This window comes from Eumetopias jubatus, unplaced genomic scaffold, assembly GCF_037043125.1.
Source record: "Eumetopias jubatus isolate StellerSeaLion01/CBP00866 unplaced genomic scaffold, mEumJub1_p1.0 scaffold_7, whole genome shotgun sequence".
Classification (NCBI taxonomy): domain Eukaryota; kingdom Metazoa; phylum Chordata; class Mammalia; order Carnivora; family Otariidae; genus Eumetopias; species Eumetopias jubatus.
Window position 1 is genome coordinate 105767485 of NW_028274813.1, and position 15003 is coordinate 105782487.

At 35.1% G+C, this 15003-nt stretch overlaps 1 protein-coding gene across 10 annotated transcripts in view; it reads right to left on the reverse strand.

The window, feature by feature from the left end:
- Positions 1-15003, reverse strand: part of DENND4A (DENN domain containing 4A) — a 143911-nt gene that overhangs the window by 87112 nt on the left and 41796 nt on the right. For all 10 annotated transcript variants that reach the window (XM_088024868.1, XM_028099953.2, XM_028099952.2 and 7 more), the window contains exons 2-3: positions 10053-10131; positions 2980-3312 (exon numbers count right to left, since the gene is read on the reverse strand). In XM_088024868.1, the coding sequence (XP_087880994.1) occupies positions 2980-3290 (311 nt within the window). In that variant the 5' untranslated portion in view covers positions 3291-3312; positions 10053-10131. The remainder of the gene's footprint in view (positions 1-2979; positions 3313-10052; positions 10132-15003) is intronic.

The window sequence follows — 15003 nt, forward strand, 5'->3', positions numbered from 1 at the left end:
AATATGGAAAGAGCCAGTTGTCTATTGACAGATGAATAAAGAAGATGTGATACATACACACACACACACACACACACACACACCACAAAATGGAATATTACTCAGCCATCAAAAAAATGAAATCTTACCATTTGCAATGATGTGGATAGAACTACAGGGTATCATGCTAAGAGAAATAAGTCAATCAGAGAAAGACAATTATCATATGATTTCACTCATATGTGGAATTTAAGAAACAAAACAGAGAATCATACAGGAAGGGAGGGAAACATAAAATAAGACGAAATCAGAGAGGAAGACAAACCATAAGAGACTCTTAACTATAACTATAAAACAAACTGAGGGTTGCTGGAGGAGAGGTGGGTGGAAGGACGGGGTAACTGGGTAATGGGCATTAAGGAGGACACTTGATCTAATGAGCATTGGGTGTGACATGCAACTGATGAATCACTAAACTCTACCTCTGAAAGTAATAATACACTATATGTTAATTAATTGAATTTAAATTACAAAAAAAATCTGATAGGCAGTCAAAAAAAAAAAAAAACTGACGAGCTGATCCTAAGATTCATACGGAAATTCAAGGGACACAGACAGAATAGTCAAAATGATCTTCAAAATGATCAAAGTTGGAAGACTCACATTTCAATGAAAAAACTTACTACAAAACTATATTATTCAAAACTGTGGGGATGCCTGGGTGGCTCAGTTGGTTAAGCATCTGCCTTCGGCTCAGGTCATGATCCCAGGGTCCTGGGATGGAGTCCCACATCGGGCTCCCTGCTCAGTGGGGAGCCTGCTTCTCCCTCTGCCTGCCGCTCCCTCTGCTTGTGCTCCCTCTCTCTCTCTGACAAATAAATAAAATCTTAAAAAAAAAGTTTAAAAAAACCTGTGTAGTACTGGCACAAAGATAAGACATGTAGACAAAACAGAATTGAGAGTCCAGAAATAAACCCAGTACATACATCTATGGCCTATTAATGGCCTATTAATATTTGAAAATGGGGAAAGAATATTCTCCTCAACAGATGGTGTTGGGACAACTGGATATCCATAAGCAAAATAGTGAGGCTGGACCCCTTCCTCAACCATATACAAAAATGAATTCAAATTAGATCAAAGACCTAAATATAAAGGCTGAATCTATAAAACTCTTACACAAAAACTTAGGTGTAAATCCCCATGCCCTTGGATTAGTAAAAGCCTTCTTAGATCTGATGCCAAAACACAAGCAACAAAAGAAAAAAATAGATCAGACTTCATCAAAATTAAAAACTTTTTAGCTTCGAAGGATACCATAAAGAAAGTGAAAAGACAACCCACAGAATGGGAGAAAACATTTGTGAATCATATATCTGATAAGGGACTTGCATCTAAAATATGTAAAGAACTATTAAAGTTCAACACTAAAAAGACAAGCCAATTAAAAAATGGGTAAAGGATTCTGTACAGACATTTCTCAAAAGATTTACAGATGGCCCACAAGTACCTCAAAAGATGTTCAACATCATTAACCATCAAGTGAATGCAAATTAGGATCACAATGAGTTACCACTAGGAAAGCTATAATCAAAATGACAATACAAAATGTTGGCTAGGATGTGGAGAAACTGGAACCTTCATACACTGCTGGCGGGAATGCAAAGTAGCGTGGCTACTTTGGAAGACAGTCTGGCAGTTCCTCAAAAGATTAAACACAGAGTTATCATATGACCCAGCAATTGTACTCCTAAGTATATATATATACACAAGAGAATTGAAAACATATGTCCATAAAAAAAATTTATATATTTCCAGCAGTGTTATTCATAGTGGCCAAAAAGTGGAAACAACCTACATGTCCATCAAACTGATGAATCAATAAATAGTGAAAATAAGTAAATAGGGGTACATCCATAAAATGGAATATTATTCAGCCATGTAAAGGAATAAAGTACTGACACATACTACAACATGAATAAACCTGGAAAACATAATGCTAAGTGAAAGAAGCCAGGTACAAAAAGTATTCTTTTTTTGCCTTAGAGTATGATTCTATTTATATAAAATGTCCAGAATAGGGAAATCCATAGAGACAGAAAATAGAATAAGCATTGGCTAGAGCTGAGGGGGTTAGGCAGAATTGGACAGAAACTAAAATGAGTATGAGGTTTCTTTCTGGCATAATAAAAATGTTCTAAAATTTATTGTGGTTATGGTTGCATAACTCTATAAAGACACTAAAACCTACCAGATTGTACACTTTAAATAGGTGAACTGTATGGTATGTGAATTCTATCTCAATAAAGCTGTTATAGAAAAAAGGAGCCCTAAGTTCAATATAATATCCTAAGTAAAGCACTAATTTACCTCAAGATCCTTGTTTGATGCATACAGCCTTAAGCATCTATCTACAACGATATAAGACTGATGCTCAAAAGTCATCCTTTTCTAGCACTTAATTTTAAAATGATTAAAATTCTTGCGGTCAGGACAATACCCTAGTTTTCTGATACTTTCCTGTAGAAGTTTTCAAAGTCTCTCCCCTTAACAGAAAGAAACTCTGACAAGAAGAAAGTGCTGGGCACCTGTAGGACAAAGGGACAATCAAATGGTATAAAGAACACAGAAAGAGAACACAGGATTTTAAACATGTGTCTATTTTTCTAAAGTTGACATGTGTTTATTTATTATTATTATTATTTTTAAAGATTTTATTTATTTATTTGACAGAGAGAGAGAGAGACAGCGAAAGCAGGAACACAAGCAGGGGGAGTAGGAGAAGGAGAAGCAGGCTTCCCGCTGAGCAGGGAGCCTGATGCGGGGCTCGATCCCAGGACCCTGGGATCATGACCTGAGCCAAAGGCAGACGCTTAATGACTGAGCCACCTGGGCGCCCCAGCTGACATGTATTTATTAATGAACAAATTGAACAGTGAACTTCAAAATCTACAAGGCATATTATTTTGATCAAAAGCAACAATTAAAAAAAAAACTTACCCTAGATCTGTAAGTGGAGGCTTATCTCTTCCTCTTCTGTAGCAAAGGTAAATCTGCGGCCCCACAAGACTCCCATTATTGAGATCAGCCGACAATCCAGTTGGGGTAACATCAATACATATATAATCCCGTGGCACTTCCTCCCCAAGAGATTTAATAATCACTGAAACATCTGTTATAGGTTCTTTTGGTTTAGCTACTTTATGACAGGCATCATTGAAGTGAATTTCTTCTTCAAGAGGCTTTGAAACATCAGTTAATCCTGCTACAACAAAGTAGTCAGCAACACGAGGCCCTTTATCTTCAATCATCTTCCATTACAGAAGGTTACATCTAAAAGGAAAGTGAAAGACTAGTAGTATCCTCTAATAAGTCAAATAAATAGAAGTGGTTTGTGCATAAATAAGAATGAAAAACTATAGAAAGAATACTATTTCTCTGATAAACACAGTACTATTACACATTTCATTTTAATATGTAAAATGTATGGTTTTTTAAAATGGGAATATATTTAGCATCATTTTCTGAATATAAAAGTAATGCATGAATTTCAATTTTTTACAACATGGAAGCCTGGATTACCTAAATACATGACAACAACAACAACAAAACACATCCTTGTAAATGCACAGACTAACCTGTGAAAATGAAATTCCCAGGATCCCAAAACACTGAGCAAACCAAAGACCAGAGTGCAGTGTATAAGCTGATAATGGGTTGGGGAAATTTGCTGATTTCCTCAGTAATCAAGGGGTTTGTGTGTGTGTTTTTTAAGATTTTATTTATTTATTTGATAGAGAGAGCAAGAGAGCACAAGCAGGGGGAGGGGCAGAGGGAGAGGGAGAAGCAGGCTCTGCGCTGAGCAGGGAGCCAATGCAGGACTTGATCCCAGGACCCTGGGATCATGACCTGAGCTGAAGGCAGACGTTTCACAGACTGAGCCACCCACTGGGGTTTGTGTTTTAAAAGGCATTACAGGGACAGGAGACAAGTCTTTGGGACCACATAAGATAGGGAATTAGAACTGAGACATCTGTATAGAACCAAGAGCCTCAAAGGACTATATCCCCAGTTAAAGAGCGGATTTTAAAAATCCATCCACTGGTACAGGGAGATAACAGTTTGCCTCAATCTGGGCCCAGCTTTGGTGGGGTAAAAAGTCTCCCCTGTGAATGTATAACAACAGGCCTACTCATACTTGGATATGAGGTTTGACCTTAAGCCATATGCATAGTCCCAAGAAGCTCCAAACAGGTATTAACAATAACTGTGTTCCCAGGCTAGTGATACCCTGGGGGAAGCAAATATAAAACAGTTCTAGAAGGGAACACCCTCAACCCAGGTTCTCCACAGATAAAGCCCAGCTGAAGATGACCTCCTAATCTAAAACTACAAAAACATACAAAGAAAGACCCACCCTGAGTGAGTCTCAGCAGATACAACAAACAGAGGAACTTCAAATAAAAGTAGGGCAGAGATTAGAACAATAATGCATGCTTATAACAAAATCAAAGAAAAAATACACAAAGTAGAATCCCATTATGTATCTGCAAACACTTTAATAGCAAAATCTCCTTCAGGCGTCATTTCAACCTTATTTGTTTAACGAGGAGAATACACCCTCCACAGTACTGTCATTGCTTATATAAGTTATAGGAAAAAGTTTAACATAAAACAGATATTTTCCAACATGTCTCATTAAATTTGGTTCCAATAAATGCAAAAAAGGACAAATAAATTAGGTATATATACTTATATAATAAAATGTATATATAATATATATAAAATATATATATTATATATAATAAAATATATATATAAAATATATATATCTTATAATAAAATATATAAAAATATGAGAGCTTCAACAGTCCTTTGATAAAGGTACCTGTTAACTTTGCTTGTTAGCCCAGGATTTCCCAAGTCTATTTGAACAGTGAACCCTATTTTCCCACTTAAAAACTAGAAAAAAACCTCAAAACATGCTTTAGAAAATGCCAGTTTTTTAGTAAATAAACTTTGGGATGCCTAGGTGGCTCAGTTATGCGTCTGCCTTCAGCTCGGGTCCTGGGGTCCTGGGATGGGGTCCCACATTGGGCTCCTTGCTCAGCAGGGAGCCTACTTCCCCCTCTGCCTGCAGCTCCCCCTGCTTGTGTTCTCTCTCTAATAAATAAAATCTTTAAAAAAAAAAAACTTTGTAGACTATAAAGTAACTTTGGGCAAACAAATTTTTATGTAGTATACTTGTTTATAATACAATTATCACCATTTTCATCATAATCCCAAACTTACTGAATTTTCTTTATTGCTAACATAGTAAGTTTTCAGAATTCAAGCCACATTTTGTGCAATCTGTATCCATTGCTTAAATATACTCTAAATATTCCCACTGTTTGCTTAGAAAACAAACCTAAAGAAGGATCAAATGTTCCTACTTCTTTTATATGTATATGACTTCAATTAGCAACTGCCTTACACATAAGATTTCTGTACAAAATAAAGGGCTTAAACTTTTCAGAAATGGCCCCTAGCCTGACAGTAAAGAGAAAGTAATAAGCTGTCTCTTGAGAAGACTGTTAAATAGTCGTCACTCTCAGCTGACTACATGTAATAGGTAGGTCCTCCACAAAAAATAAGTAGTTTCACCCTATTTCTAAAAAGTAGGAGAACAAAAGCACCTTTTTTATTTATTTTTTATTATTTTTTTAAAGCACCTTTTTTTTTTTAAAGATTTTATTTATTCATTCGAGACACAGAGATACAGAGAGAGAGAGAGAGAGAGAGAGAGAGAGCATGAGCAGGGGGAGAGGGAGAGGGAAAAGCAGGCTCCCTGCCCAGCCAGGAGCCGGACGTGGGGCTTGATACCAGGACTCTGGGATCATGACCTGAGCCTGAAGGCAGATGTCCAACCATCTGAGCCACCCAGGCTCCCCTAAAGCACCTTTTTTAAAAGCACTTTTGTATTTAACTTTTTTCCTTCATTTCCTTACATAGTCTTTGAAAATATTTCTTAATGGCTCCACGGTATTTTATTTTACGGACATAACATTATTGATCTATTTCCTTATTGTTGATCAGTTTTACTTCTACTTTGCTAATATTTTTAAATACCATGATGAATAATCTTGAACATAAACCTATGGCTATTATTTCTTCAGAAAAAATTTATTAAAGTAGAATTGCTAAGTCAAAAGTTAACCAAGCTTCTACATATGTTTATCTGCTTTTATGTGTGCATGAATTTGAAGCTATAAGCTCTTGATAGATACAAATCTTAAAAATACCTTGGTAAAACACTTTCCTTTCATTATAATAAAGACATTTAAATATTCTCCTTTTTCCTAGACTCTAACTTCATGTTATTTAAGTTTATTTATTTATTTATTAAGTAACAATTATTAAATAATTACAGCCAATGTGGGGCTTGAACTCACAACTCCCAGATCAAGAGTCGCATGCTCTTCCAACTGAGCTAGTCAAGTGCCCCACTAACTTCATGTTATTTAAACTACAGCATATAGTCACTATCTCATTCTATGTAGTTTTACATATTGCTATGCAGAAAGAAGGGCAAGAGAATGAGAACAGTACTATCATGAAAACATACATATATTTAATAAATGCTTTTGAAAGCTACTACTACCTTAGCCAGCTAGTTGGAAATAAACAGCTATTATACTAATAAGCCGATATTTGGGAGAAATTTGTATGAAAAATTCATTTTGTTACATCTTCCTGATTCACAGATTTTAATGATTTGATCTCATTTACAACTGACTACAGTAAATAACTAATAAAGGAGAACAAATTATTATTCCTCATCAACACATAGAAGAAAATAATCAATTTTAAAGTGGTGATAAAATCTTCTTACATTTATTGACAAAAAAATAAATTACATATCACTCCAGTTCTCTTGCCTTGATGTTGTTTTCCATTTACTCATTTCAGGGCGGAGAGTGGTTAGGAAGGTAAACAAAATGTTTTAAGGCACTGCTGACCAAATATGTAATGCCAAGAACATAGTTGGCAACATTCCAGGTGACTTCTTGCAATATCTAAATGGCCTTTAATTCACTCAGAAAATACTGAAAATGCACCTCTACTTTTTATTTTAATTCAACTGTTTTTAAAATAAGTTTGAGGTTTAGAAGCTGGGGGAAGACATTGCTAAAAATTACAAGGCAAAGAAAATACTGAAAATCTTTACTATAGAAATGAACAACAGTATTTTCTAACAATTCCATTTAGCCAAGAGACTTATACTGGAGTGTGAAAATTATAATCCTCGTGAAAAATACTACATGTATATTAAGACAAAATGCCTTGTGTTGGCAAGAACCACCAACGATTCCTTGGAAAGAGCATTTGAGGAAAGCATTCCTCGTCACACACAAAACTTGGACTTTTAGTGTAGTACATGAGAGCAAAAACCCCTAAACAATTAGGAGGTACATAGGTAAATTTCCTTTTTTTTTCTTTTCGGATGTAAATTTCTTTGACTTCATTTAAACTGGGGGCCGTACAAAATAAGCAGTCAATCCAACAGTTCTGTAAAAATCACAGTAATATAAAACCATGACACAATTTTACTCAAGCTGGTGTAATGATAATACTGCATCATTAACCAACCACTGTTTTTTAATTCTTCTTTGTTCAATATGATTTAGATAACTTAAGGAGTTAGCTTATAAAATGTTTTTAGGCATCTTCTTAAAATTTCAGATACCTCCTTAGCTAGTATTTCACTTCAAATTACATCTATTTTCTTTGAGAATAGAAAACAAGAAGGATATGCTCTGTAGCCCTAAAATGTTTATGAGAAAGAAATTAAGAAATCGTTATAAGAAAGCTCTTGCCCATTCACGAACTAATGGAGGCTGGTTTGTTTTTCTCCCTTTCAATATCTACCCAATCAATTCAGATTCTTTTGTATTTCTTCTATCACTCCATTAGGTCAAAGTAGTTAAGCATTTTCTACCTAGGCTAACTCTAAGGACAAGAAAAGAGTAGAAAGGTAACATTTTAAAGATATATGAAAAACAAAAAATCTGAGCATAGAAGTTTTGCAAAATTATAAACTATTACTGAAATGGTAAAAGGATAAAAAGTCTTTCAAATAGAGAATGATAATAGTCACAAACTCAAGACCTATATGTTAAAATGGTTGATAACACCGATAACACAATGGACTAATCGACTATCCTTCACTCCAGTTCACGTAAATATATAGGCTAGAAGAAATTTTCTTTTTTTAAAAAGTAATTCCACAGTTAAGAATGTAATCTAGCCATCCTTTCTTACATTACTAAAACCAAACCAGAGACCCTCATTTCTCATCTTTTCTAAACTTCATCTTTCATTTTTCTTCCAACCAAGGTAACCTATCTACTATCCTACAAATTTAGTTTTGTTCTCTTCCTCATTGACAAAACACTATTTCCTCTTTCTGGTCAATACATATTCATATTTGTTTTAAAACTTAAGTTTATTTGCATTTTCATTTAAACTTTATGAATTGTACAAAATAACAAAAAGGAAGACAAATTCAACAATTCCATTCCCAATAATAAATCTGGTTTATATTTAAGGTTTCCTAGTCTTCTTTGAGAACAGAAAACATCCTTCTAATCCCCATGCAATTACAAGATAGAATATAAATATTTGTATATTTATTTAGTAAGCATTTTCCTAAACTGCTATAATCTTCATAATTATACTAATGGCTACATAATATGCCATCAAGCAGAATTATACAATATAACCAGTAACCCATTTTTTTCATTCCCAGCTAGCACCCAAAGTATGTAAGGTGGGTGCTTAAAATAATATTTGTTAAACGAATTAATAGTTCACTTTATAACCCTCAAGTGTATGGTCTTTTTTTCTGTAATTCAGAATCAATTTTCTGAACCTCAATTACCTTAATACTATCTGGAGTTGTTGAATGTAGAAGAGACAGAGATAATAACCTAGATGATTTGAGTCTAGTAACCAATAACCAAAACCATCACAGTCTTAGGCAAAATTAGAAATTTATTGAGTGATTCATTCATCCAATGCATTTTTCATAAATACTTATTAAGATTTGACACTATTCTAGGAGCTGGTGATAGACAATACTGATGAAAGCCATAGCTTCTGCCTTCAAGGAGTTTCCTGTCTAGTTCTACTTTTCCACATCTCTGTCTACACTTTTATTCCACCTCAAGCCCTTCCAGATACCAAGTGCTGGCCTTCAACCTGCCTAGTTTCCTTATCATTCTCCCCCCAAAAGCTCCGTGCATAGATGTGATCCCTACTTTACTGTCCCTTTCTCCTATCTCCTTGAAAACTGGCACTCCTTCAGGATCAGCATTCTATGGAAATTTTGAAAAGAAAGAAATCTTATTTGTATATTATACTTAACAGTAGGGTGACCTCCTTTTAAAAAGGTTCAACCCACCGAAGGCAAATGCAACTTTTTAAAAACAAGCTTGGTTAACCCAAATTAGTGGACTATGTGGGGCAAATTTCTTGGGGGGGGGGTTACTTGTCTCCTAGTCTAATTTGGAGCCAACCTCCTCTCTCAGTATCTATTTCCAAGCAAAAACCAACACAAAAAATCAAAACAAAACTATGTAATTTGAGAGCTACCTTTTGGATGATTACTAACCTTTGATTTATCATAAAAAGAAAAAAAGTTAAGCTGGGACTAACAGACATTTCCAGGGGAAAGGATTTTATTACTAATCCTAGTCTAATCCCTCATTTTATAGCCAAAGAAACCAAAACACAGAAGGCGGCTCACTTAGGATATGTAGCTAGTTAGTGGCAGACAAGGCAAGGACTCAAGTCCTTTAATCCAGTATTCTTTATACTTGAGGATGTTGCCTCTACTAATGGTCAATAATAGTGACCCAGGGCATATTTTAAGACATCTTTCAATAAGCTATATTGTGTTATTTGTTATTCATAATCATTATGTGGTGAATATATGCCAAATTCTGTATAGAGATTGGTAAATTAACTTTTCAGTGTTTAATACAGAAAACAACTAATAGAAACAAATCAAAATGAAAAAAACTACTTACACATTACTGAAGGTCTTTCTCTGAAAATGATGCCAGATCTCAATTTGTGAATTCTGCAAGCCTTAGAGTTTGAGAAATACTGTAATGGAAAGAATAAAAATTGAACTTAAAATTAATTCCAATGAAATATTTCCCCCTAAGATGCCTGTGGATACTTAAGTTCTGTTAACAATGATAATTTTCAAAGAAAATGATTGCATATATTGTTTTCATATGCTTAAGACCCAATAAGTCATTTTCAAACATCAGCTCTTCCTTAAACACCCTTCAGTTAAGAATAGCTACACACACACACACACACACACACACACACACACACACACACAAGCAGATAATGGGGACAATGACAGAGAGAAAATAAAATAATAAATAATGGAACAAAAGAGCAAATGTGTAAAGGAGCAAGGAGTATGAAAAAAATGCCTATTTCTGGAGCATGATATATCTCATTCCTACAGAAAAATACACACATTTAAGACAATTCAAATACAGACTCAGGCAACTTCCATTTAAATAATAAGTTTCAAAGAAGTCAAAACTTGAAAGTATTTTCCCTTTATTACAGATTTTATTACTTTAATTTAAATTTTAGGTAGTTAACATACAGTACAATTTTGTATTCTGTAGTAGAATTTAGTATTTCATCACTTACATACAACCCCCTAGTGCTCATCATAACAAGTGCCTTCCTTAATACCCATCATCCATCTGGACCATCCCCCACCCACGTCCCTTCATCAACCCTCAGTTTGTTCTCTATCATTAAGAGTCTTTTATGGCTTGTTTCTCTCTGTTCTTTTTTTCTTTTCCCCTTTTGCCTATGTTCATCTATTTTCTTTCTTAAATTCCACATGAGTGAGATCATGTGGTACTTGTCTTTCTCTGACTTATTTCACTTAGCATAATATACTTTAGCTCCATCCATGTCATTGCAAATGGCAAGATTTCATTCTTTTTGATGGCTGAGTAATATTCCATTGTATACATATACCACATCTTCTTTATCCATTCTCAGTTGATGGACATTTGGGCTCTTTCTATAGTTTGGCTACTATTGATAATGTTGCTATAAACATCAGGGTGCATGTATCCCTTTGAATCTGTAGTTTTATACTCTTTGGGTAAATACCTAGTACTGCAATAGCTGGATCATAGGGTAGTTCTATTTTTAACATTTAGAGGAACCTCTATACTGTTTTCCAGAGTGGCTGCATCAGTTTGCATTCCCACCAACAGTGCAAGGGGGTTCCCCTTTCTCTGCATCCTCACCAACACCTATTGTTCCTTGTGTTCTTAATTTTAGCCATCCTGACAGGTGTGAGATGGTATCTATTGTGGTTTTGATTTGTATTTCCCTGATGGTGAGTGATATTGAGCATCTTTTCATGTTTCTGTTAGCCATTTGTATGTCTTCTTTGGAAAAGTGTCTATTAATGTCTTCTGCCCTTTCTTAACTGGATTGTTTTCTGGGTGTTGAGTTTGATCAGTTCTTTATAGATTTTGCATACTAACCCTTTATCAGATATGTCACTTGCAAATAACTTCTCCCATTCCATAGACTGCCTTTTAGTTTTGTTGATTGTTTCCTTTGCTGTGCAGAAGCTTTTTATCTTGATGAAGTCCCAATAGTTCATTTTTTGCTTTTGTTTACCTTGCCTGTGGTGATGTGTCTAGTAACAAGTTGTTATGGCTGAGGTCAAAGAGGTTTCTGCCTGTGTTCTCCTCTATTACAGATTTTAAAATACCATTTAAATAGCATCAGTTATATCAACTCCTTAACAAGACATGGTTGGGATATCATTAAGGAACCCAGGTCTTCTGACCAAGATAAGCAATTTGTATTATGGAATTCAATATGCCATCACCATATTTTCTTAAAATTGAGTAGTTAGTAAGTTGTAGTTATGAGTAATTTTAAATACCAAATGAAAAGATGATGCCACTGATGAAGTCTTAGAGTACAGTCAATCCAACTGTATCACATTAACTTATTTTATGTTATCTTTATAATACTGAACACACACACATGCACAAAAGTTTCAGTAAGGGTAAAAGCTTTTGCAGGAAAGCAAACTAAAACACAGTAATCACAAGCACATCAAGAGGAAGAAACCACAGCTCTAACCAACATGGAGTATCTACTGATAAGAGGGAAATAATAGCAACAGACATCAGATTTACTTAAGCTGGTGATAATTGATATGGGTGTGTTTGTGGGAAGTAGAAGAGAAAGGGGGAAAGGACCAAAATTGAGTCAAAATTTGATAAAATGTCTTAGAATGGAATGAAGGGTGAAAAGTGAATAAAAAATAACAGAAGAACAACCCTATTACATTTTGAACTGCTAAAAATGGTCAGGATGGATATATGTGTTTCCAAAACTGAGACACCACTCTACTTCAGACTCACTGAAAAATTTCAGTCAGGAAATATGGAGTGGCATATATATTTGGTGTATATATTTTTCAAATATTTCTAAAATCTTATTGCTAGAAGATAGCAAAGAGACAATGGAACATATGGGACATCAAATGAACTACCATTCTCATTACAGGACTCTCAGAAGAAGAAAGAGAGAAAGAGGCAGAAATCTTATTTGAAGAATACTGGCAAAAAACTTCCCTAATCTGGGGAAGGAAAAAACACTCAGATTCAGAAAACCTAACCAGCTCCAAATAAGAGAAAGCCAAAGAAACCCACATCAAGACACATTATAATTAAAACGTCAAAAGTTAAAGCCAAGGACAACATATTAAAAGCAAGAGGAAAACAGCTTGTTATGTAAAAAGGCATCCCCCCATTAGACTATCAGTGGATTTCTCAGCACCAACTTTGCAGGCCAGAAGGGAGTGGCATGATATTCAAAGTGCTGAAAGAAAAATACTTAGAACCAAGGATACTCTACACAGAAAAATTATCATTCAGAATTGAAGGACAGATAAAGTTTTCCAGACAAGAAAAAGCTAAAGGAGTTTATCACCACTAAACTGGCCTTAGAAAAGTTAAGGGAACTTCTTTCATTAGTAACAAAAACACATATGAAAGAGTAAGTCTCACTGGGAAATTAAATATATAGCAAAGGTAGTAGATTAATTACTTATAAAGCTAATATGAAGGTTAAAAGACAAAAGTAGTAAAAATAATTATGATTAAGATATTAAAGGATACACAAAAAGATGTGAAATGTGACATCAAAAACATAAAATGTGGAGGAGAGTATAAATATTTAGCTTTAGAATGGGATCAAACTTAAGTTGTTATCGACTTAAAATAGACTGCTAGAGATACAGGCTGTTATATGTGAGCCTCATGGTAACCACAAAGCAAAAACCTATAGTAAATACACAAAAGATAAGGAGAAAGGAATATAACCATCCACTAAAGAAGGGCATCAGAGGCACTCAGGTGGCTCAGTTGGTTAAGCACCCGACTCTTGCTTTTGGCTCAGGGGATGATCTCGGGATCGTGAGATCGAGTCCTGTGTCAGGCTCCTCACTCATTGGGGAGTCTGCTTGAGATTCTCTCTCCTTCTCCCTCTGCCCCTTCCTCCCCACCCCCAACTTCCACTCAGGCACTGTCTCTCTTTCTCTCAAATAAATAAATCCTTGAAAAAGTCATCAAACCACAAAAGAAGAGAGCAAAGAAGGAAAAGAGAGAAACTACAAAAACAGAAAACAATTAACAAAATGTCAGTAAGCACATACCCATCAAAAATTATTTTAAATGTAAATGGACTAAATTCTCCAATCAAAACACAGAGTAGCTAAATGGATTAAACAAAGACCCATCTATATGCTGCCTACAAGAGACACATTTTAGATGTAAGGGCACATACAAATTGAAAGTGAAGGGATCGGGGCGCCTGGGTGGCTCAATCAGTTGAGAGTCTGACTCTTGGCTTAGGCTCAGGTTATGATCTCAGGGTCCTGAGATCAAGCCCCAAGCACAGAGCCTGCCTGTTCCTCCCCCTCTGCTCTTCCCCCCTCCCCCACTCTCTCTCTGGAATAAATAAAAACTTAAAAAAAAAAAAGAAAGTGAAGGGATGGAAAAAAAAGTGAAGAGAGGGAAAAAGATATCCCCTGAAAATGGAAACCAAAAGAAAGCTGAAATAGCTACACCTATATTAGAGAAAACAGACTTCAAAACAAAGACTATAATGGGAGACAAAGAAAGCTGTTACATAATGATAAAGGGGTCAATCCAACAAGAGGATATAACATTATTTTAAAGATTTTATTTATTTATTTGAGAGAGAGAATGCGAGCATGAGTAGGGGGAAGAGTAGAGAACAAGCAGACTCCTTGCTGAGTGCAGAGTCTGATGCGGGGATGATGGGGATCCAGGACTGAGCCGAAATCAAGAGTCAGATGCTTAGCCAACTGAGCCACCCAGGCGCCCCAGAATACACATTCTTCTCAAGTGCACATCCAACATTTTCCAAGATAGATCATAGGCTAGGCTACAAATTAATAAATTTAAGAGGATTAAAATTATATCAAGCATCTTTTCCAACCACAATGGTATGAAACCAGAAATTAATGAAATTAGGAAAACTAGAAAATTCTGTTTTGTTTTGTATTTTAATTCTACATATAAGTGAATCATATGATATTTTTCTCTGACTTCTTTAACTTAGATACTCTCAAGGTCCATCCATGTTGTCACAAATGGGAAGATTTCATTCTTTTTATAGGTGAGTAATATTCCACTGTATATATGTGTACACACACACACACACACACACCACATCTTCTTTATCCATTCATCTATTGATGGATAGTTAGGTTGCTTCCATATCTTGGCTACTGTAAACAATGCTGTAATGAACACAGGGGTGGGTGCATATGTCTTTTTGAATTGGTGGTTTTATTTTCTGTGGATAAACATTCAGAAGTGGAATTGCTAGAATGTATGATAGTTCTATTTTTAAGTTTTGGGGGAATTCCACAGT